General features: G+C 30.1%; 2 protein-coding genes across 9 annotated transcripts in view; one reads left to right on the top strand and one right to left on the bottom strand.

Moving 5' to 3' along the window:
• grh (grainy head) overlaps positions 1 to 25990 on the bottom strand; it is a 562310-nt gene that overhangs the window by 451268 nt on the left and 85052 nt on the right. The window lies entirely within an intron of this gene.
• Positions 11730 to 13674, top strand: LOC147072485 (chymotrypsin inhibitor-like). Its single transcript, XM_085947275.1, has 3 exons — positions 11730 to 11824; positions 12076 to 12165; positions 13421 to 13674. Exons 2-3 carry the CDS (start codon positions 12081 to 12083, stop codon positions 13597 to 13599), a joined length of 264 nt encoding a protein of 87 aa, XP_085803401.1. The 5' UTR covers positions 11730 to 11824; positions 12076 to 12080; the 3' UTR covers positions 13600 to 13674.

Raw genomic sequence — 25990 nt, 5'->3', positions numbered from 1 at the left:
AAACTACCAGACTCTCTAGACTAGGCTATCCGGTCTGCGCTGAACAATATGTCCATAAAACTACAGAATGTGTCTTAAACATTATTATTGTCGAGAACCGTTCCTTAATCTGTAGTCTCTGGATGATTGACTGGTTTGTCTTGCGCTCTGTTCAAGAAATAATACGAAGCATTCAGCGCCAACACCACATTTAGAAGGCATGACTTGCCTTCCGCTCCCTTGCCCTCAGGGTCAATGACTCGACAACGTACAAAAACATGGAAAACAGTAATGTTTTCACACTCATCATTTTCATGGTAATTGAAATTCCGTGATTTTTCACATTTTTTCAAATTCTGTGTGCGCCTTTTATCTCTGCTTCACATCCGAATTTTCGACTTATGATTAATTTCAGATATACTAACTCGTCAACTGTTTATATATTTTTGTGTATGTATACTGGCTGTTAGTAGAAGGTTAGCTCTATATAAGATATACATACAAAATGCAAGATATTTTTTAATACCTATAATTTGTACGACGTATTGAAAATGGACTCCAATTTCATACAATGTTGTGCTCAAAAACCCTAAAACACTTCTCAATATGTTAGCATGATTATATTGTTCACTGTATATTATGTAAAAAATAATGATATTAAGCGCAGTTCAATTCCTCCAGTATCAAAAGCATTACATTATATTATTAGCACTGCCTATAAGGCTGCAAACAAATGAAGAAAACCATTAACCTCCCCTTATCTCTGTTTGGTCAACATCTTAATCGCCATAGCAGAAGTTTGCAATAAAAAGAAGAAACACTGCTAACTTGTTTGCAGTATCCGTCCATAGAAATCTCCTAATATGGGACCAGTTGGGAACTACGACTCCATCTTAAATAGTGAACCACATTCCATCTGTTGGCAGTAATAAGGAAACTATTGCGAATGATAGTTAGCGTAGTTGCATTAGCTGCTTCTATGCGATGTCACCGCATCAAGAAATAAAAAATATTCACAAAATGGCAACTGAAATAAGCGACACTGGAAAACATAAATCAATAACACTGATGACTGTTTTATCACGTAAATTTTCTAATTTATTATATAATGTTCGTGAAGTTTATCACTAGTTAGTTACTGACACACTTTATTTTATTTTGAAGAAATATTTTTATATTTATCCATATTATACAATCTTTTATCTGACTAGCAACATCTATTGTATATACCAATTTTGGGGGCAATAACCGTATTCAACCAACCAATTGTTTTGTTTATCGATATCTTCCATTTACCTGATTGTAGGCTACAGTAGATGTTGTTTATTTATAAATTACTCAGATAAAGTCTGTTTATCTTTTTTATTTTTTTTCGACCATGTCCGATCCTAAAAGTATCATATGGGCCTCCACAGATTAGAGGTTTGTATTAACAGATTTTATTTTTTACGAGAAATGGATGTCAGCCACTTGCTCAACCTATTAGGTCCATACCCTGACTCATACACAAATTTAAAAACAATATGTGTACTTGTCAGACCCAGGATTCTAACCTGAGACCCACGGCGTGATAGTCCAACGCTTAAGCCACGCGGCCACAGTGGGTGTTTATCTTACCGGTATTAAAAATAATTTACTATGTTTGCCAATGGTAAGTGGGATACATGAGCCTTCCTAGAGTGGAGGTTGTATTAACATCATTTTATGATGAATAGTTCTCAGGTATTTGCAATAATATTTATTTAATCTTATAGTTATTTATGTAATATTTTTATGGTAAGTATAAAATATAAAACAGGTAAATTAAATTTCTTTTATTTTGTTTGTCAATTCGTCAAGTTTACGTCGTTTGTCAAGTTTGTCAATTCATGGTGGAAGTGCATTGTATTGTTGTTTAATTTAATAAAACGAATTTTTTTATAGTACTTATTCCACTTTTAATCAATAAATTAGGACCGGTTTCGTCCACCTCAGAGGGACATTTTCAACTCAAAACTCAACTCAGTTAAACATTTCCCTCTGAGGCGGACGAAACCGGTTCTAATTTACTGATTAAAAGTGGAATAATTACTACAAAAAAAATGCGTTTTATTAAATTAAACAACAAGGTAACTTAAAATTAATAATGTAGGTATAACGCTGGAAATTTTTGAAAATATATATACTTATTATGTGTTTAGTAAACGCTTATAGATAAAATCGTCTCTGTTCTGGCAGAACACACTAACTGGAGAATACTAGTTTTGAGTAATTTGACTTTGAAGTTGTTAAAATGTTTGAAATGGTCTATTATGTGAGTTTATTAAGTAATCGTAAAAAGGATGACTTTAAAATAAAGAATGTTTATTTATTAAGAAGGTTTCCAGACGGTAAAGTTTGAAATAAGGAACATTTTGGTATAACTAACCCAATATGTCATTTTTTCGAATTAGTGTCTTCTGCTAGGACAGTGACGAAATACAATAGGCAGATATAGGTATACTACATAAAAACAATATCGGCCGAAATCAAAAGCATGCGGGAGTCGATAAAAAATTTTAAATACTTGCAGCCCTATGATCAAAACCAAATGTTGAATATGACTCACAAGTCTGAAAATATTCCCAACCACTGGTATAGAATAAAAATTATTACTAAGCATGTAAATCCATTTATTTTGAATTTCTCGACGAAACATAAACATGGAAAAAATCAATTGAAAAAAAATGATAATCTAAGTTATCGTGGATGGTGAATTGATCACTTAATAAATGTTATTCGTCTGATAATCACGATTTCCGCATCACCTCTTGGTGTTATTATAAAGTTTATTACTCTGCCGAGCTTTACTAAAGTGCCAAGTTCAAAATCGACGTGATATTTTAACCTATGCCCCCTTGTGTGGCCTATATCGGCACCTCCATTACGAAAGGGAATCTCAACAAATGGTTTCAATCAAGTTTAGTGACTCATTTTATAATTTGTATAATACTGTTATGATGAATATTAATTTTCTTTTGTAGTAATCGATGACTTTTACCACATTTTTCTTAACTCGTATTCTTGTTTGTCCGATAGTTGTTTGTCCAGTACAAATCTTGCAATCGATTATGCATTCTTTTAATACTTTTAGCCATCTTTAAGCAGAATTTAATTCATTTTCAGTTAATTCTTTTTTGTATGGAAAGTTATTTCAGAAAAAATCCATAAAAAGTAAAAGACTATTGGTTGCTAAGGGGGTGGTCCTAGCAACTAAATTATTAATATATACGTGCGTTACTATGGAAATCAAAATGGAATGTCAAAATGACATTTCAGTATTCTATATTTGTTTGTTTGTTTGTTTTTTATTTACTTCATATCAAGTACAAGTTTGAGCATAATAACTCGAAAGAAAATTTAAAAACGTTGTATATAAAAATTTCCTTTTATCTTGTAATTATTTATATATAAATAGTTAAAAATATTATGTTCATACGCTTAGCTGAGAGTCAGATGGGTCAAGAGTTAGGTTACTAGGCTAAAAGGTTAAATCTTTGTGAGACAGATTTTATTTTGATCAAATTTTGATTTCAGATATTTTTTATTTATTAAGGAATAATTTTAAGGGTAGCTCTATTTTCATGTAGCGTGTTTTAATAATATTAAAAAAACTCACCCCAACTATCTGTAATATGTAATCTTTGATAATACATTGATGTGAAATCTTGCCCGTTAGAACGGTTTGCATTGAGGCGTCCTCATACAAAACCGATTGTTAACAGAGATTTTTTTCAATAATAATGTTACGGCGTTAAAAAATATTTCCATATTATTATATTAAATTCACTATGATCGATTTAAATAATAGTGATAACTGCATGCTTAAAGCACAAAAGTTTAGTGATCTAAGCAAACGATTAAATTTACTCTTTATTAAAATAAGTCTTGATCATAAAAAAATAAGAAACTAAAAAAAGAATACGTTTTTTTACTAGAATTATAATTATAACGAAGTTTTTTAGATGCCAGTTCAATGATATATTCATTTTTATGTTCGTGAGTCACTATCTAAATACATTCAAATCGAAGGTATACCTATATTATGGCTAACTCTTGTAAGCGCTTATGTAAAATTGACTATGTTTCCTGGGTTTCATATCCCTTGTGAAGTACGCACGCAAAGATCGTGATTTATTCGCGCAGGCTTTCGTGGAAGCTCCGCTGCGCCGAAAGCTCATCACGACTGGCAAATCAAATTCGCTTTAAGGCTTCGCTCTGCCAGGCTAATGCGCCGGCGCGCGTGGGCAGAGCTTAATGTACACATATAAATATTTGCATAGCTTTTCCGGCGTGCATACGTACTGATACATTGGCTTTAAAAGGTTTCGCGAATATAATTTTTATTATGGCTTCGATATACAAAATAAGCTTTGCTTCATAAGTTATGTCGTTTTTTGATTAAAATAAACATATATAAACGTCTTGCCGACTATTTTCAACCAAAGTATTATACAATAATTATTAGTTTCGACGAGGGTCATTGATGGAGTTTGAATTTAAATTTTATTTGATTTAAGTTGTATACCATTCCATTTGATTTAATTACTAATATGGGATAGTACAAAATTTAAATAAATTAATATTCAAAGGGTATTATAATAAAAAAGTTATTATCAATACACATACCTACTATTTTAATTTAAAACACATATATAGAATAATTAAAAGTACGACTATCTCATCTATAGTCAAACTAAAGTCCTCCTCCAAAATTCCATTCCTTAAAAATTCAAAACATACTCTCTTTTATAGATACGATATGCATTTATAAAGTAAGTGACATTTTCACGAAACTAGGATAATTGGATTTAAAGTTTTGCTTATCAAATACCTACTAAGATGTTCATTAGTTCACTATATTGTCCGCTTCAGTATGAAAGATAATAATGAACACACTGAAACAAGTATGAACGTATTAAAATTATCTTGAGATATTACATACATAATTTCATCTCAGTGCGATTATGACATTCAAAGTAACATGACAAGCAGGTACCCATGTGAACCTAATAATAAATTACATACATTCGTAATATCAATAAGTTATAAACTGTCTTACTAATGAAGAGAAAAAGTCGAAGGAAATCCGTGACATGTAGTAGTGGTTTATGAGGAATCCATTTCTTCAAAATATAAGGTAAATTTGTATAACAAGTTTGTAGTATAATATATTATTTTATTATAAAGGTAGAGAGTACATTAAAGATTTATTGTGCAATTTGAGGAAGGAACATTCGGGATGTGCAAAAAAGTTGAATGTTAAATTTTAGCAGACATTTGACTGAAAGCTCTTCGAATAGGTAAATAAATGGATATTTTGAAGTACAGTTAACAAAATAATTCATAATATATTGGACATATTCAAGACTAGTTGGAAATGTGTCATATTATGTACGCAGATTCTGTCAGGAAAACCCTACAACTTTATAATGGCTTAATTAAATTATTTTCTGTTCTTGTTTTGTACAAGTTTTAAAAAAATCTTCAAGGGCAGGACTTTTCAAACGATAAGAAAATAAAGAAGGCGATGAAGGCACAGTTTTTAGAAGAGAATTGAGTTTTTTTTAAAAGTGCAGAAATAATGGGAATAAAAATATGTAAATAATTAATCTGCCATCACTTTCATGCTGAGGTAGATAGTATTATGAAAACACCACGTATATAATATTCGAATCCTCGGTATATATACAAGGTACAATATTTTTTATTATTTTTTCTTATTGAATTGAAACGTTATCCAATATTGTTCATAAAATTATGATGATTTCCTATGGAGGATATATAATATCCTTCCATGAAAATTTTACTGTTGCTTTGAGACATTTGATTTCAAATAATTATCAATATTATTTTCTACTAAGTTACAATCGAAATTTTATAAATAAAAAGAATTTTCAAGAGTACAAGAGTACAAGAGTACGCTTGGTTTTACCAAGTCGTGTATTTATTCTAGGAATCTAAAATATTTTCGAATAAATAACATCTGGAGAGTGTACACAGAATTATAAAAAAAAATAACAAAACAAGATAATTAACTATGTTTTAAGAAATGCAATCAAAGCGTTCAGTCACTGATAACCTTTTCGTATTGTATAAAAAAATACAAATATGATGTGATATGTGATCTGACAACTCGGGAAAATTTATATTTATAAGAATTCTATATTTTATCGTAGGTACTTTCTAAAAATATGAAAATAATTACTGGAATAAAAATATTAATTCATTTTATATATATAGTGTGTATTAAAACTTTATAAAACAATTCAATTAAACAATCACTTATTTCTAACATTTTAAATTAAACTATTACCAATGTTATAATCCTTTTAAAATTACTTGACAAAACGCCATCAAAACTGCATCGTATTTGCCAGTTGAATTTACAAGTATAGCCCATCGACAAGCAGTGTGAGCTTATATTATTATTGTGTTCACGTTATTATATTTATTTATAAATATGTATCAAAGAAAAATTGAAAGTTTTAATAAACCATTTCTTTTATTCAACGAAAAAATCACAAGATTTTGAGAATGTAACATAACTTGAAAACACCTCAGTTATATACCTACTAGAGAAAATTATATTTGAAAAAAAAAATACGATGCTCGACGGGATTTGAATCCGTATAACTACCGGTATCGCACCGTGGGTTAATTAATCTGAGGTATTTTCAAATTATGTTTGGACAATATATGGAATGTTACATTCTCAAAATCTTCTGAATTATTCGTTGAATAAAAGAAATGGTTCATTAAAAAATCTTACCAAGTTCACGTACACGTCAATAACTAAAAATATTTGGCGAGAGCCGTTAGTAATTATGGTAATTAATTAATATTCCTTGATTTAGTACACAAACACCGATAGTCAATAATAACGCTATTTGATAAGCATTTCATGTATGACCTACTAGTTTAAATTGTCGTAATTTTATAGGAGGCTCGTAGCATAATTGGATAATGCACAGTGGGCGGGATACCAGTAGTTATACGGGTTTAAATCCTGTCGAGCATCGTATTTTTTTTTCAATTATGATTGTTTTCTAGTGGGTATATATCTGAGGTATTTTCAAGTTTGCAGATTTTACTCCTCGATTGGTATTCTGTGTCGTGTTATTTTTTTTTGACAATTGGTGTGTACTTGAATCCAGGATATATATTCATTGGCTTGAGAAAATGTCTACCCGTGAATCCATTTAAAAATCTATTAAGATACATACGCCCTATCGGGGTATCTCAATTGACTCGTAAACAGTTTAATAAAATACCCATCTAGCATGTTCCGGGAAACAAACAAAATATTTATCTCACTGCAATGTCTCGTTACATTATGTTTATGCTATACTTATTAAAATAATCAAAATAATATGTTGTCAATGAAGATAATTGCGAATATTTATAATGATTACGTAATTAATTTATTGAAGTAGACTTTATATAAGTGCATCGCATCAAAAAGAAGTTTCAGTTTGCTTTCTTCCTTTGATTGTGTATTTACCTCAACCAGAAATCTCGTATGTCATTTATTTATTTTATTGTGATTTATATCTACTTATTTTATAAAAATAAAATTATTTCATAATATTATTATGTGCTATGAGTGGATAGGTGCCAAGTGATTTTTTTTTTCTTTAAGTTTATTATATATTTGTATGAAACTGTTCGGTTTGTAATAATAATATTCTCAATTTTAAAAACACTACAACAAGTGAATTTGACCAATCTATTAATATTGTTAGGCTTTCATAAAAAAATAATTAAGTGTCTTTACAGTTTCAATACATATATATTGTATTAAATGAATAAAATAGTCAAACAAAATATGCAAATATTATTACATTCAGATTTTACCGATATTATGTTATTAAATACTTAGTGATTTAAAATAATATACGTTTAATTATAATGTACTAAAAATGTCGTCCCGATTTATATACAATTTAGAAAACTACAAACCGAAATAGTTACTTATAATTTATGTGTTAATTATGTTTTTTTTATATTTTTAGTCAAAATGAAGTTCCTCTTCTTTGTCTTCTCCATCTTCATGATGATGAATTTCTTCTTTTTCGAAAATGCTCAAGCAGGAAAAGCAGCAGCTCCAAGAGGTAAGTCCATGTATTAATTCACAATCCATATTATACTACTCGTATAACTACATTTTAAATGTTACTAATAATATAATAATATTAGATAATATATTAATACACTTTTGCAAATAAAGTGCTTTTTTGAGTAGATGAAACTTTTCTATATGACAGCAAAGGTGATAATAAAGTCACTAAGGCTAATCATTAAATCAGCCTAAAACTACAAAAAAATGTATTATTGTTGTTCCATTAGATTTCTTATATTATTATGTACTTTTAAATATTCAATACTTATGCATTTGTAATTTTCAATTAAAATTCATTTAAATGCTTATAATACATTTATTCATCATTAGCATTTATTCAGCAAATCAAAAATACTAAGTTTTACGTGCCGAATAAGTAATTAATAAGTATTAATAAAGTAATTATCGAATAAGTTAATAATTTTATTATTTTAACATATACAATTAAGTAACACCAGATAAGTATCTACACCTATTAAAAAAACTTTAAATAATCTATGTTTCTAGGCAGAACTCAAACCCGTATACATCTGATTCGAACCAATGCGCTTTACCAGTCATTTTGATAAATTGGTAAACTAATTTAGCACATGAGGATTTGGGTTCGAGTCTTGCTGGGCATTGTATTTTTTTCAAAGATTTTTTTCTATTAGTTATTAGGTATATAGATATTATAGTTATATACTATCTGAGGCATTTTAAAATTATGTATATTCAATAAAATAATGTTACATTCTCAAATCTTATGAATAGCCGATGAATATAAAAATAATTTATAAGAATTGTGTAATGTTTGTTTTTAAATAAATAATTTTGAATTCGATATATATTACCTATATATTGCAAAGATATCATAGAAAGCCATCACACTCAACAATTTATTTTTAACGATTCTTATCATAACGTTTTTTGTAATTTTAGTGACTGACTGCGCTGACCCCAATGAAGTATACTTGTACTGCGGCAGCGCCTGCCCAGCAAGATGTGGAGACAAAGTTGGAGACAGGACTTGCGCAGTCAAGTGCACCGAAGGTTGCTTCTGCAAAAAGGGATATGTCCTCAACTCCAGAAATAAATGCGTCTTGCCCGGATCATGCTAAACTCCAATACCTACATTCATTTAATTTAAATAATATGTAAATATATATATATATATATCTCTTGAATACATTTTTACATTTTGAGAGCTGAACATTCTTTTTTTACCCTAATTATTCTTCTTATTATTTTTTTCTGATAGATTATATCATACTATATACAAATAAATAAGTTTAATATTTGATACCAATCCTGACCATTCTTAAATTATTAGGCTTATTGAAAAGATATTAACCAAAGATATTGAATAAATTCTTGTTCTGCTGGTTGAAGCCGTTTATGATGTATATATTAAAATCGCTGAACCAAGTTTTAGTTTGTTTTAAGTGTCATTCATCTATGCAACACACAATGAACACCTTTCGAACTCTTTTTCGTCTATATTAAATTCCATATATTTTTTAACTCAACATTTCTATAGAAGTAGATTTTTTCTACATCTTTATTATTTTTTTAAATTTCATTATACAAAATATATTCATAATATTATACCATCAAATAATAGCTTATTTATTTTGTCGACTACTTAACCTTAATCCCTTTCCATGTAAAAGTTCAATAAAATCACATGTTCACTCATACACCTAGATAGTGCATAGTGATTTTTAGTCGCACTAATTTTATGTATTAATATTTTGTGGTTTTGTACTCTTATTTAAAATAATTCACGGCGTATATGATAATATGATATATTTTCAAATAAATAAAATAAATTGATCAGGAATTTATGGAAATGTAGATAATATTTCAAAACATATATAAGTAGATAGTATTAATAAATGCAATCAAAGCATTGATCCATTGATAACCTCTGCTTATTTATATAACAGAAGTACATACGTTTCAAAACAATGTGTGATTTCGCATTTACGGAAATTTTACAATTAAGCAATTGTGTCTACTTAAAAAATAGTCACTTTAGTTGAAATGACGCGTGTTTCTTTTAATGAAATACAGTGTGAATCATAAACACAGCGTACGCAGCAGCACTATATAATTACATCATTAAACATTATAGTAGGTATTATACCATACTCATAATAGATAAAAGAAATGAACTTAAATGTACGTGAAAAATTGTTATTTGAAAACTCGTTTATTCTTCTTCTCGGTCGTTTACTCACGACTGAGGATTGTGACAACCTTGGTTTTTTTTCGTGTACGATATCAAAACCAATGAGTGGCTTCCAACCATATTGAAGACGTTTATTATATTGCTGCAAAAATAAGCAGCTCATGTGGAAAGAATCTAAATCAAGAAACATAAAAATACTATAATAGACGTATAAATAAAAATAATTTGATCAGTTTGATTGACCTGCTATCGGAGTGAAGGAAGATTTGTTTAGTATATAAAATTTACGTCGTGATACGACAATAAAGAAAGTAATTTCTGACCTAAAAGTAACAATATAATATGCCAGACTATGAAACTACCAACCACCATCGTTTCTATGGCATATGCAGTGGCATAACAAACGTTGTGCCCTTTAATGCTATATTGACAGTGTCATAAAATCAACCTCTAAAGATAGTTGGCGTACACGAAATTAATGTTCGAGAATGTAATCTATTACGATCAAGTTTATTCAGCCAACTATGGTAACAACTACTTCGTCTTCTATGCCCATATCCGCTTCTTAATCGGAGCGTATGAACACCACACGGCGCCTCCAAGAATCTCTGTCACCCGTCAATCATCTTCTTGCGTCATATCATACCAGCACCCCATACAGACCTACAAACTTATCTAAAGAATGGATGGGGGAGCAAATGTCGAAAACTACCCAATCAAGACTCTCAACTTGACAGAATCTGGCATTCGAATGACGTTTTCAAAATGGCGTCCATATAATAGTTCGTAGTTACATTTTTGACCGTTCTTTAGTTAAATTTGTAAGATTGTAAGTAGACCGTACATACTCTATAAATAGTGCAGTCTTTCAGGATACCAGAATCCAGTTGGCTTGAAGAACAGGCTAAGCAAGTTAAAATTCTTTCCAGGCATTCACAGAACATGGCCGAGCCAGGTACAGCGTCACCACTTCATTCTCAGGGTAATGATAGGTAACTTAGTTCAAGGTGGTATTTTAGAGTAACGATTTTTAATGACCACTATATATCATTCGTAGGGTGTATAGGGTGGAGCTATGAGATACTGGAATGACCCGAGAATACGCGAAGAGTATCAGAGATTCTTGGAAGTGCCAATTGGTTTCCAATTACTTTAAGTAATAAGTGAACATGTACTAAGAAGAAGAGGTTAAGCCTATTAACTTCACTTTTATATTTCTTTTGACTATCATGTCTTCTATACCATAACTATAAAGTATTATTTCTAATACTTAGGTAAATAGATTAGATTGTTAATTAGTTTAGTGTTATTTTTGCATGTCTCAGTCTGTACTAGACCTACTAATTATTAGAATGATCATAACATGGAGTGAAGTACCCAATGAAGATAACATCGTATTTTCGAGAATATGTAGGTGGAATTATTACGCAACTGATTAGTCCAATCTTTATAAATAAGAGCATCGCGTCAAAAACATCAGTTTGTCCTCAGCTTCCGTTTATTTATTCACATCTTCTAAAATACAAAATCTAGTATGTTAATAATAATTTTAATTTTTGTGCTAAAACATTATCAATTAATCCATAAAAATATTATTTATTTAACAATTAATATGTTTTGACAAAATATACTTCTCGTTGAATAATCAGTGATACTTTATATTATACTGTTTGAGACTCTTACGGTTGTTTATTATTCTATTATATTTTTGGATCATATCTGTGTGTTCTTTGTTCAGAGGATTTTCATAAGTACTTAAGTATTTTTTAATTTTATTTTCCAGTCAAAATGAAGTTCCTCTTTTTCGTTTTCTTCATCTTCATGGTGATGAACTTCTTCTTCATCGAAAATACTCAAGCTGGAACCACCAGAGGTAGGTTTATTTTATCTGTATGTATCTTAAGTGAAATCGTTAAAGTATTTTCTGAATATTTATATTGTTGATGGACTATATCATCAAATAATTTTGTATTGCATGGGCTCGGCAGATTAATAATAACACGTATATTTATATCACATAACTTTTTTAAATGTGTCGTTATTATAAATGATATTTAAAAAATCCTACCCTGTTGTAGTTTGCTTCTATTCGTGTAATCAATATTTTTTGACTATGTAAAATACAAATATTTAGATCATGATAAAAATAATCTGGAAAGTGATTTTGTTTAAAACATATAAAAAGTAAATACTATCTCACCGTGTATTTTCATAATACAATGAACATTATATTAATATATAAGAACGTTTCTAATTAAAAATATAAAATAACTGCATTACTAATTTTCGGTAATGATTTTCAATGTACCTATATTTCATTGTTCAGAATAAAATTACAGACGTACAAATTTTAAACATAATCGTTTTATGATTTATATAAGTAGTTTAAACAAATGCCTATAATGTTTGCTAATAACAAGTGTATTTATTAAAAAAGTGTAAGTTCTAAAATCAATCAAACTTATTTTATATACTACCAAAATTCACAGACATTTCAGATTATGTATTTAAACTAGTGAATCTAAATATATACTCACTTTAACCAATAATATTCATCTAACCAACAGGACTGATTCCGTTTATTTAATAAGACGTTGACAACTTAAATAAAATTTTCCATAGCAATATTAGTTATAATTACATATTAATTATCTCTACGTAGAGTATAATTTATTAAAACTGGGCGATTCTCATTAAAACATAGTGACAAGTATTGCGTAACCAGCTACCGTATCCTCCACTTTATAGCAAAAAATATAATTTACTTTACCTTATATAATTAACTAAAATTTAAATGTATACGGACATTGATCGATCTGTTCTAAATCCTTGCATAGATATATTTATTATTATCAAGACACGTGAGGTAAAGTGGGTTTTCTATACAGAACATGTCATTTTTTAGTCCATACAATAAACACAATTGTCATAGTTACCTATATTGGATTCGTAGGTCATTCATTTATTTAAATATTTGAAAGAAACTTGTTAAAATAAAATAATTTCGTTATTTTACTCAACTAAAAAGTTTTCTTAGAACGTTTAATTCCGTTTATCACTTGGGTATATCCAGAATCTAGATAAATCCATTGATCATTGGATTAACCATGATTTATTTTTAATTAAAGTGACCGAGTGCGCTGACCCTAACGAGACCTATTTGTACTGCGGAAGTGCCTGCCCACCAAGATGCGGAGACAGAATTGGTGACAGGACCTGCTCTCTCAATTGCGTGGAAGGATGCTTCTGCAATAAGGGACATATTCTCAACAACAAGAACAAATGCGTCGTTCCTGCAAAATGCTAGAAATCACCTCTTCCGTTAATTAAACATAATATTAATGTATATAATAATGAATAAAATATTATGTTTTACTTGTTATTTTATGTGTGTTATATTCATTATGAAATACTTAACTTTCTGTGGAAAGAAATATATACCACAGATATAAGATAAACCGTGGCCGATACTGTCGTGTCTTACACCGACGCTACGAAAATAATTTATGCAACAGAAGAAAAGGTGTGGGACATGATGCTAAACTAAGGGAAATTTTTAAATTTCGTGCTTGGAGACTGAAGCTTGACTGGGTGGAATAAGTAAGTAAAAAATGATACCGGGAGAACTGATAAGATTCTTAGACCTTAAATATTATTTTAAATAAAAAGTATTACTTTACCCCATGTGACGCTGAGAAATCAATTTTGACCATTTTGTTTCATCGCACATTACACTTAATTATTACGGATGAAAAATCTGCTTTAAAATACCTAAATTTAGATAAATCCAGTTAACAGACAATTAAATGAATTGCAACAGTGTATTCCACTTCTTAATAATGCAGCAACCATAAATAAAACAAATACACTGTGAAAACTATCTAGAATTTATAATTGCCTGCCGTCAATTTACCGTGGCGATCAGTTTTTCGTGTACCCTTATAACAACGCCTGGAAAATATAATTACACTTTACAAAAATAAAGATACAAAAAATGAATACCTATGTAAGTTTGTAGCATTCATAGCTAGGGCTACCACATTTTTCGTGAGATCAAGATTTATTACCAATCAAATAATATTAATAATATTGGTGTGTACCCTGTTTGCTTTATTTGTTCTTGGTTTTTAATGGCGTATCGATGTGCTAATAAAAAACATTTTTAAAATCATATTCAAGATATGAATTCTAATATTTGAATAAATAAGTACTTACCTATTTTATTATTTATAAAACTGACTTATTTTTACCAACACGCATTTCAAATTAATATTTTAATATGTTATTGTTTATATACTAATTAGAAAAATCATAACATAAATACATATCACAAATAAGAAAAATAAATATATGTATATGCAAAACTCCACTACTTAGATTATTTTCATCGTGCAAAGGTTTAAAAAATTTCTTTATATGTACTAAAGATTCTTTAAAATTTATAAAACTGTATCATTCTCAAGAAATCAATTTGTTAAAAGCCCCCTCATCCAGGATTGTAAACGGATTTATATAATACCGCGTGGGAGTGCGGAGGGGAACACCAAAATATCGTACGCTCTGGGCACCAAGAAAACACGGGCCGACACTGTTCATAACAGAATCCGTTTGTGCGAATACAGGATAAGTGCTGGTAATATACTATCAACACGACATTATAACAGAGAAATTTGATACTCGCCATAAGATAAGTCTTCGTTTTGAAATCAAATTTTATAGACATGCATGGCTAGATAATCGTGATGATATAAGGTTACAATGTCATTAAATTATGAAACCCTCCGCAGCGGTAATACGTCGTAACCACCATTCCACCCAATAAAACTATATCCTACAATGTGGGTACTGGGTACACACTTGAAAATATTTCAACGCATATTCTATGTATAACAGAGTCAAAGCCATGTCGATAGAAACATAATATACGTATGATAATTATATACCCATAGGTATCACAAAAATAATTAAAAATAGTAAATTAATATTTTTTCAAGATTCTATAACAATTTTTGTATATGAAATTATTCATACATTATTGATAAGCTAATCATAAGGTCAAATAAAATTATACTGTGATAAAAAATGATGTAATATTCTGTAAAATTTCAATCATTAATATGTATTTTCTTTTTAACAGATTAAATTAAATTACAATAATTCATTAAAGCGCCTAGCCGAAATATATAGATGATATTTTGGGGGAGTACGTGCTAGCAAAGAACTAGGGACCGAGAAGATTTGAAGTTGCTAAGGGAGGAATTCATTTATCAGTTGAACTAATAAAAGCATAATATTACTCATCAAAACAATAATATAAGTTACTAGCTGCCCGGTACTACTTCCCATGTGGCGAATTGAATATTACATGAATGTGAAATATTATTATCATAATATATCACACTAAGTATTAAAGACTTAATTATCGATAAGTTAATAAAATAAGCCTTGTCTTAAATATAAATGACAGTAAGTGTATTAATATGTTTTAAATTTACCATACACTCAGTATCGAAATAGTTTATTTAAAAATTGGAATTAATTATCACATAATGTATACAAACGTAATACTTATATATAAAGACACCAATACGACTTTAATATAAATAATATATGATAATACTTATCATCAGAATTAGGAATTCCAATCCCGGGATCCTGAGCTATTTTCAATACCTATGAATCCCGGGATTGATAAACATAATCCCGGGATTTCGGTATTGATTTTTTTATCAATTTTTATGGAAAATAAAATTAAACAGAAAAAATACTTTTAATAAAAAATAGCTACATTAGAAATAAACTGAGTTGAATGAAGTTTGATTTATACCCATGTGTAGGTTGCCGATTCATTTTATTTTTTCACATGAATTATTAAAAATGAGAAAGATTGGAAAAAACAATGCTTCGCACTTTTAACAAAGTAATTCTACCGTGATATCATAAGTTTTACGGCAGTTTCATATTTGGCTGACTAATTAGATTTCGCAGGTTGAACAAGTGGCTGACATCCATTTCTCATAAAAAAAAAACAAAATCTGTTAATACAAACCTCTACTCTGTGGAGGTCTATATGATCCTATTAGGATCGGACATGGTCGAAAAATTAGATTTATGATGCGGAAAAGCCATAAGTACGCCATGATTATTTGCTTTACTATTTTAAATCTCGCTATTCCATTCATTATGTCTTTACTATCAGAAACAGCAATCTCATATTAATATCACATTATTATTTATATTACAATATTATTTACTCCATTAAACTTGTGTATTTCCAAGATTGAACGTATACAATATTAACAATAAATGTCTTAAATAGTATAAATTATACTAGATTTATTTTTGACCGATTTTATCAATGTTATTTGTAAATATAAAAATTTTATATTAACAATGGAAAAAAAATGTCAATCCCGGGACCAGTCCCGGGATCCCGGGATTGTCAAATTGTAATCCCGAAATCCCGGGATCAGAATTTTGGCTCGGGATTGGATTCCCTAATCAGAATGCTGATAATAGAAATTATAACATAATATAACAAAAATAATGACATCTATGATATGCAATGATTTTAGAATCTACATCAATAATTATTATTTATGAAAAATACGTCTTCTCATTTTTCTATCGTATGTCTTCAAAGATTGGCGATCAAATTGCAGTACCTACACCATACTGTCCTGGTTAATCATAAAAATTTGGTAGGTACTTATGGTATGGACTTTACCTAACCTTAGGCTGCGAGCACACGGCAAAGCGAAGTTTCGGATTCATCCGCCAAACGACGTTTGCGTTTTATTTGCGTTTTATTTGCGAGCCGATTGCGTTTTAAATGCGTGTCAAATGCGTCAAAATTTCGACAATGCTGTCCAAGAGAAAACACGGTTTTCAAGGGGATTCATAAACGCCTTTTTTTGAAACTGCACCCTGCTGCGAGAGTATTTATCTTTCATTACAGTGGCGTACAAGGGTAAATAAATCAATATAAAATCAGTACGTAATATTGCATTATACCTACATTTATTTTCCCACTATTGCTTCTTTTGGAGCTGGACTGTTTTATATCGAAAGCGTTTTGAAAATTACCTATTGTTGAGCCTATTATATACCATCATCATCAATACTATCGACCGAGGGTACTTGATGGAGTTTGAATTTAAATTCTAATTGATTTAAGTTTTGTACTATTATTATTTATTAATACAATAAAAAAAGATTATAAGTTAATACACGAAGAAAGGGTAAAAACCTTATTACCTAGATACCTACTAAGTAAAGGATTAAGTACAAAAACATAATATTTTGAATAATTTGAATATTTGCAGTATTCTAAAAACCTGTTGTAAATACTATTAATACATTCGGTAGGTAAGCAGTTTTACAAAATATAATAAAAAGTTGTGACACAGCACAGCTATGAGAAGAAGTATTTCACGAGAAGAAAGGCTCGCCATATCTATACGGTAAACTAAACTATTATTATTTATTTTGTAGTATGTACTTATTTAATTAATTTTTTTATTAGTTGACACTGTCATCTTCTATAGATACACTAAAATGGAAACGGGTACTAATAATAATATATTGAAGTGAGAATAATGAATACCCACCTACTACTATTGATAGGTATGTGCTTGTGTACTTGTATCGGTACAAGTATATTTATATTAATTATTGTTTTTTTGTTATAATATATTAGTTGCGATTAATTGACAATAAAATTTTGATAATTTATCTATTTAGCCGCTACAGTACCATATTATTCAATTACATATTCAAAAAAAGTTGGTAGTTATGAATTCAAAACACCTTTCATAAAAAATAGATTGAAATATTAGTAGGTACACTAACACGAAATTACCTGATATAGTCTCATTACAATAGCTATCTTTTTAATATGTAGCTATTGAATTCTAAGCAATAATATTCTATTGGAAATATGAACAGATTTTAAGGGGAGATATTTCAAATGTTTATGAATAATATGTTTTAAATGTTTATTTAATAAAAGATACAATAGGTATAATAATATATTACATTGTTCTAACAAATTATATACAAAAACCCTATAAAATATTTTAATTAAATTATATCTGTTTTCCCCATTGCATTAACGCCACTGTGAAATTCTTGATGACACTAAAGGAAGATTTTTTAAATTTTTTCGGACTAAAGTAATAAATTATGTCATACAATATGTGCCTTATTGTGTTCGCCAACTTATAGCTATTATGGATATTAGTACTTTTTGTTTTCACCGTTAGTGTTATTATGTAAGAATTTATTTATTGCACTATCCGAAGAATTAAAAAAAACCTTTTTTTTGTCGCCAGTGGCGAACTAAGATAAATAAAATATAAAAATATAATATGTAAACATTACCTACATAATTATTAAGTACTTATTTCTTTTTTACCATTTTACCTATATTTATTTTTTCCACTATTGCTTGATTTGGAATAGAATTCTGTTATATTATATCGAAAGCGTTTTTTAATTTGATGATATTTTCATAGTGTAGAAATTATTTTTAATGACTTTCATGCGGATTTTTGTTAGCTATACGCAAATGCAGACATAGTCCAAATAAGCATTAATCATTCAAGTGAATCTTTCTGGTTGCAAACAATTCATCATGACTTCGACAACAATAACAATACAGAACATGATAAAACAGAACAGCCAGGTTTTCTCCAGGTGTTCTGTTTTGTCATGTTCTGTTGAATGATGAATCCGAAACTTCGCTTTGCCGTGTGCTCGCAGCCTTAGATGACTAGGATACATCAAACAATATGGAAAAGTGACACAATTATTCATATATTTTTTTCAACGTGTATAGTGAGTATTTTATACTGTTTTCAAAAGAATTGCAAGAATGTAAATATTAAAAAAAAAAAACTTTAGAAAAGGGCATTGCTACGTAATATAAATATTTACTTGGTAAAATGATGATCGATGATTTTGGCCTCATTCAATTTCCGAGCGCTAATAAATAACAAAAAAAAATCTTTCGACTTTTTCACAGAATCTCATTGAGTATGCCGATTAAGTAAAGCCCACCCAACCAAAGTGGATTATTTGATGATTTCCAATCAATGAGAGCTCCATCTCTAGATCACTACTTGGTCAAACCACAGTTATTTATTCCTTCCCATTGGATTATACATTTTTCAAATATACTTACACAAAATAATACTGTTTACTGTATTTATATATTTTTACAGTATGATATATTTTCATTGGAGCGCAACCATACACTTCGAATTCACATGTTAGCAATCGTTAGTTTTTAATAAGGTAAGTCATCAAAAGCCCTAGAGGTATTTTAAAATTAAATGAACGTCTGCCATAATACATGTTACTTTATATACGAAACCGAAGCTTAATTCTATATAAATAAATAAATTTTTGATATTTTTTAAATTAAATAAAAAATACAATAAAAAAAATTCTACAACATTCGAGAAAACTTATTAAACTACATTTTAATGATAAAAATATAATTTAAGGAGAGTGTAAAGCCGCATTTAGACCAAGCGAGCGAATGTTTGTTCTTCCCCTCTTCCCCCACTCCAGCGAAATTATTATGCTCGCTCAACAAAAAGCGTTTACGTCAAGAAAATTTCGCTGGAGTGGGGGAAGAACAAACATTCGCTCGCTTGGTTTAAATGCGGCTTAATAAGAAGTCGAATTTATAAGACCTGGTCTAACTCTAAGGCTAGATTTTGTGTATGTTTTCTGCAGTACATATTTTTAAATTATATATTTTCAATTAAAAGAATTTAAGATTCTTAAATTTTGTATATATTCAATAATGAATAAAAAAAATAATAATCACATTTTAACAACAAAAATAATTTTATATATACGAGTAATATAATGCAGCGTTTTTAATCATTTCAATTACTTGCTCAGTAGTTACCTTTCAATACTCAACGGGCTGATTCGGTAGGAAAGAAAATGCCAAAAATATGACAGATCTATTAAAGAATGTATTGTACAAATATCACGTTTTTTATCACTCGGAGAGTAACAAATTGAATCTGTCATTTTTAGTGTCACATGAATAGTGATAAATTGCATTACACCGAAATTTTCTGCCAACAAACTTTTACACAATAGAAGTCATATTTATTTACACGGGTTTTATTTACGATTTTTTGGATGCTAGCATTTTTTATTAGTAAATTCTGTTGTGGTGCTTTACTTTTTCGACATTTTGAGAAATATATATATGAATATTTTCCATTTTTTTTATGTAATACCACTATCAAAACGATATATAATTACTGTGATTTTATTTCAATATTATTAACAATACCTATGTCACTTTTTTAAGGCATGTCATTTACGCTTTGAATTTATAATATCATGTTCATCATAATATGTAAAATAAATAATTTGAATTTGTTTAATAATCTTGACAAACATAATATTATATATTTTGCATCTACATTATAAATTATATAAATAATACTTACATCTTGATTACTTTCCATGACATCTCAGAATCTTCGTTATTATAAGTATGTATTCGAATAATGGCGTTCAAATCTTACCTGAAATTAAAAAAAGACATTATTATTTTTTTTATATACTTAATACAGTTCAAAATTTATATTTATAAAAGTAAAGAAATGTGTGATGTATAAATTAAAATTTATACACAAGTATACATAGGTGGAATAAATCTAAGACATATACCCATTTCTTATTTTTTTTATTATATTTACATTAATAGGTATTAACGATTATCAGTAAACTTTAATTTATAGTCATTTATTTAGTTGTATAAATTTCCTAAAAGTGTTTTTCTCAGTAAATTACTACATTTTGATCGTGATTTTTCAAATTTTGGGTGAGGTTAAATTTTTACTATTGGTTGTCATAGAACAAAATAATATTCTCTAAAATAATTATATTGGAAAAGTGCGAATATAAAATTTTATTTGAAAACACCATCTCTGACAGACTTTATTATACACGTATCACGTACTCGATTCCTTATGATTATTCATTTAAATATTCTAGACGTGGACCCTCAACACGAGAGATGTCCAAAGGCTAAGAGTCACACAGCGAGGCATGGAAAGGTGCATGTTGGGCATCACGCGAAAGGACCGTAAGAGAAACGAATGGGTTAGGAAGCAGACAAGAGTACGCGATGTAATAGACGTTGCCAAACAGCTGAAATGGAGATGGGCGGGGCACATTGCTCGCCGAAACGACGGCCGCTGGACAAATGCCGTCATCCAATGGTACCCAATGGTACGAAACGGCCACAGGGTCGCCCTAAAAGCCGCTGGATTGACAAACTGGTAAAGTTCGGCGGAAATACGTGGCAGCGAACGACACGGGACCGAGAGAGTTGGAGAAAGCTTGAGGAGGCCTTCATCCAGCAGTGGATTGACCCCGGCTGATGATTATGATGATATACTAAAATATAATTCGGTGTATTTGTCTTTCTATTATTTGGAAAAATATTGATTTGATTGCATTAGTTCCGATACAAGTCTAACACGTAATGAATGTTGCGAATAAAAAACAATCATATCGTGTCATTTACTAATTTATAGAATTGATTTTTGACAAGTTTTCAAAAAGAGAATTTGCAATGCGAAACGCTTTGCTGTCAATATATTTTATATTGTTACTTTTTTATTAGCTTCACTTTCATTTATGTCTTCATTGAGAAGGTTTATTGAACGTCTTTGACAAATCGGTTTTCCACCGTAATAAAAACATAAACATGTCATCGATTATATCTACAAAATAATAAACGCACAGTAATTCTCCTTTTGCAGTCGACCCGGCATACAAAACCTGTATAATTCAATTACATTTCAAAGTCGTTAAGTTGATTGCAAACTTCGGTATAATTAGTCGTTGCGAAAACATAATAAAGAAAGACTTCATACTCGGACTGACCAGAAGTGGCTACCAGCATTACATCTGACAATGCGGAAACATCGATTCAGTGTAGTAAGTACACAACTAGCCTACTAATGTTTACGTATTGAGGCGATCACTGAACACCACTCATACTTTCCCCTCAGATATCTATCTAAGCAATTCAATTGTATACTAATGTAGTTAACCGTTGTATGACATTGTACAAGCTTATAATTCGCTTTTAATTAAATTAATTCTATGGATCAATAGACCTACAGTTAGCGTAGCCCAATGTCTCGTTGTTATGAAACAGATTCACAAGGATGCGGGCCCTTATTGTATTTTGGGGGTAGATGAAGGTGGAGGATATAAAGTCGTTGGATTTTGGACGTTTTGAGAGGAAAGTTTAATACAATAATACATTAATAAAGATGACAGCATGATTTTATAATCGCGGGTAACAATGTACTGGTGAGATCGATGTGATCAAGAAATTGATTATATTAATAAACTAAGAGACTTGATTCGAGTGCAATAATAGTTGGCTATGTCGAGTAAAGGACTAGTGACAATAGTAGTGCGTTTTGTGACGGATTCAATGAGTGAGTGAGTGAAGATTCATGCATTGTCCTTCCAATTTACACAAATGCAGGACATATATTAAAAAGATATAGTCGCAATTAACAAATCATAACAGACCCTACTGATATAGGTATGATTGATGAAATGCTGACGATTTTTATCGCTTTATTGTTTTGTTTTGACAACAAAACGTACATATTATAGTGTGTTACTCATTTAATGCTAGTGGTATGATTGTTACAGTGTAATTTGTGTGCCATCCATACCAAGGGGCGGCTACGAGCTCAATAATTCTAGATAAATTCTTGTCTCAAAGTGTGACTAGTATAAATATATACGATGTCAGTCTAAATATAAACAAAATTTAAAATATTAAAATGTTTGAAATTAACAATTGGTAATTTAAGATTATTACATGTATATCCTATCCATACATGTATGTTGGGAATCACACGAATGGACCGTAAGAGAAACGAATGGGTTAGGAAGCAGACAGGAGTACGCGATGTAATAGGTGTTGCCAAACAGCTAAAATGGAGATGGGCAAGGCACATTGCTCGCCGAAAGGACGGCCGCTGGACAAATGCCGTCATCCAGTGGTACTCAAGGGGCACAAAACGGCCACAGGGTCGCCCTAAAAGCCGCTGGATTGACGAACTGGTAAAGTTCGGCGGAAATACGTGGCAGCGAACGACACAGGATCGAGAGAGTTGGAAGAAGCTTGGGGAGGCCTCCACCCAGCAGTGGATTGACCCCGGCTGATGATGATGATGACATGTATGTCGGCTTCGTAACGAACTATTTAATTTAGGCTTGCGATATAAAATTAATAACTGGACATGTAAAAGCGGCTTTTACGTATCGCTAATTAGTAAAAATTGATTAACTATTTCTATCTTAGGGGAGAACTATATTTTTTATACAGGTGGCTATTTCCTTGGTAGCGGCTTTTCATGTTCCATTTTTATTGCCAAAAAAATAACACATTCTTATAGTAGTAGATATGGTCAGATCTAATAACACTGTTATTGTTCCATTTTTTTAAAATAAAATATTGAATAAGTTGAAAAAACACATTATTTTTGTTATTAACAAATTCCATTCCCATAATGTTGAAAAATGATTCCTACTGAAAATTACCCGTATACCCACTGGCGGCTCCCTCTATAGGTCATTCGGTCATTGACCTGCCAAAATAAATACCTTACAATCGACATAATAATATTAATAATATGTGCAATGTCATATATAATAATATTAATAATAATTGGTGGATTTGAAATTATAGGGCGCGCGATATTGTGTCAACCCAGTCTATTGGGCTTTTTTTGTTTGGGCGATAATTCCCCGAACAAAAATATTGTGTTCGCCGGCAGTCTGAAAATTGACCCAAATTGAATATTTTTATAAAATTTTCTCTCTCGTTTCTCATACATAAGACAGAGATCGATATAACACAAAATACGAGATCAAAGCTTGTAACGGTGCGTGAATTACTGTAATATCGGCAATGCCCGAGTGTGAGACAAAAGATTTTTTCACCTAATTAAATGAAACAGAATGATAACACTGACTAGATAATTGGTCTCAAGACGCAACTGTGTATGCGGTTCGGATTCGTTGACAGGTTTTGGCGAATGCCTTTGGTTATTTTAATAATATATAAGGAGTTTTTGGTGATTTATAACATTTTTGTGAAGCAGTTAGTACGCACGCAGTAGCAATTGAAGTCTGTGATACAATTATAATGGAAATGGAAGCACGATTTGCATCCAACGATCATCTCATTATATCCGATTTGTTCAATAAAGAAAATTACACTGATTTTAAAAATAATTTTCCCACACGTCAAGTAAATTTGGTAAAACTGTTAGAAGAAATAAACATAATCAAGTTAAAAAATGAATTATTGGTGTTTTATCAACGAGATGATTTGCATGGCGCTATTAGTGCAGTTTCTCTTCTACATTTTTTACTCAGCAATAATTTCAACGAAACATTTTCCGAGCCGATCAAAGTTCTCCAATTTATTTGCGTCATACCAATGACAACAGTTGAAAGTGAAAGATGTTTTTCCACTCTCAAAAGAATACAAACTTTTCTACGCAATAGGGCCAGGATAGACTGACCGCTCTTGCAATGCTCAGTATTGAAAAAAAATATGTGGGAAAAATAGACAATTTTTATAATCGTGTGATTGATGATTTTTCAAAAAGCAAAGAAAGAAAAGTGGACCTGATTTACAAAAAATTATAACGCGTTGTGTGCAATTTCGGTTAACGATGGGTTGGCGTTATGAAAAACGGACATTTTTTGAAGGGTTAGTAGGTACCGACCTATAACAATTTCTAGCACTTATTCTATAATGTATAAAAAGTCAATTTGCAATACGTCTTTTCAGTATACAACGAAAAGGCAAATTAAAATAATATATTCAAAATTGACCTGCTAGGTTTTTCCGGATTAAGCCGCCAATGCGTATACCTACATAATATTGTCCCAAATTTGGATACCACAAAAAGTTATATATTGTTTCAAATGTATTCCTCATCTAATTATATGCTTTTTCTACTACAGCAAAGGCTACGTTTAGGAAAGAGCAACAACAATGCCTGTATCATCGCCGTAACGAATAACCATGACGTACATGATATTAATAATGTTCATTATCTAATTTATTGGGGAATTTTTGGATCGTGCACTTAAGTAAATCTAAAGAGGGGTAGATAGGTAAACTATGGCTATTTTCTGGAAACCTTCATTTCACTTATAAATCTGTACAATAAGCCCGGACTATCATAATAACTTTTTGCCTTCAATTTCCGGTTCTGCTTTATTATCGGTGGACTTAAAGGTAGGTATGTATCACTATTTAACAGTGACATACATAATTTCCTTGTTGTGTGCTATCAAATACACAGTATTGACAATAACATTTCAATAATACGTTAGTACATCGTGAGAATTTATGTTCATATTATATTATTATTTTCTGAAGGTTTTCTCAATAGGTACTTCATAATATTTCATATCGGATAAAAATTCAATAAATTTGAAGGTACGAAGAAATCTATCACGTAAAAATTTTTGACTACTGTAATTGCTTACAATATATCATTTTATTTTCTGATCCCGCTTATTGAAAAGGCTGTGTGCCCAAGAATGTATTGTCAGAGACAATAGACGTGTCCTTGTAAGATTTCAGATTACAGATGTCATAGAAC

The sequence above is a fragment of the Rhyacophila brunnea genome, unplaced genomic scaffold (genome assembly GCF_057557595.1).
Source record: "Rhyacophila brunnea isolate RB1 unplaced genomic scaffold, BYU_Rbru_1.0 scaffold_2, whole genome shotgun sequence".
NCBI lineage: Eukaryota > Metazoa > Arthropoda > Insecta > Trichoptera > Rhyacophilidae > Rhyacophila > Rhyacophila brunnea.
The sequence above is the reverse complement of the archived record's forward strand: the minus strand, read 5'-3'. Positions and strand labels throughout refer to the sequence as shown.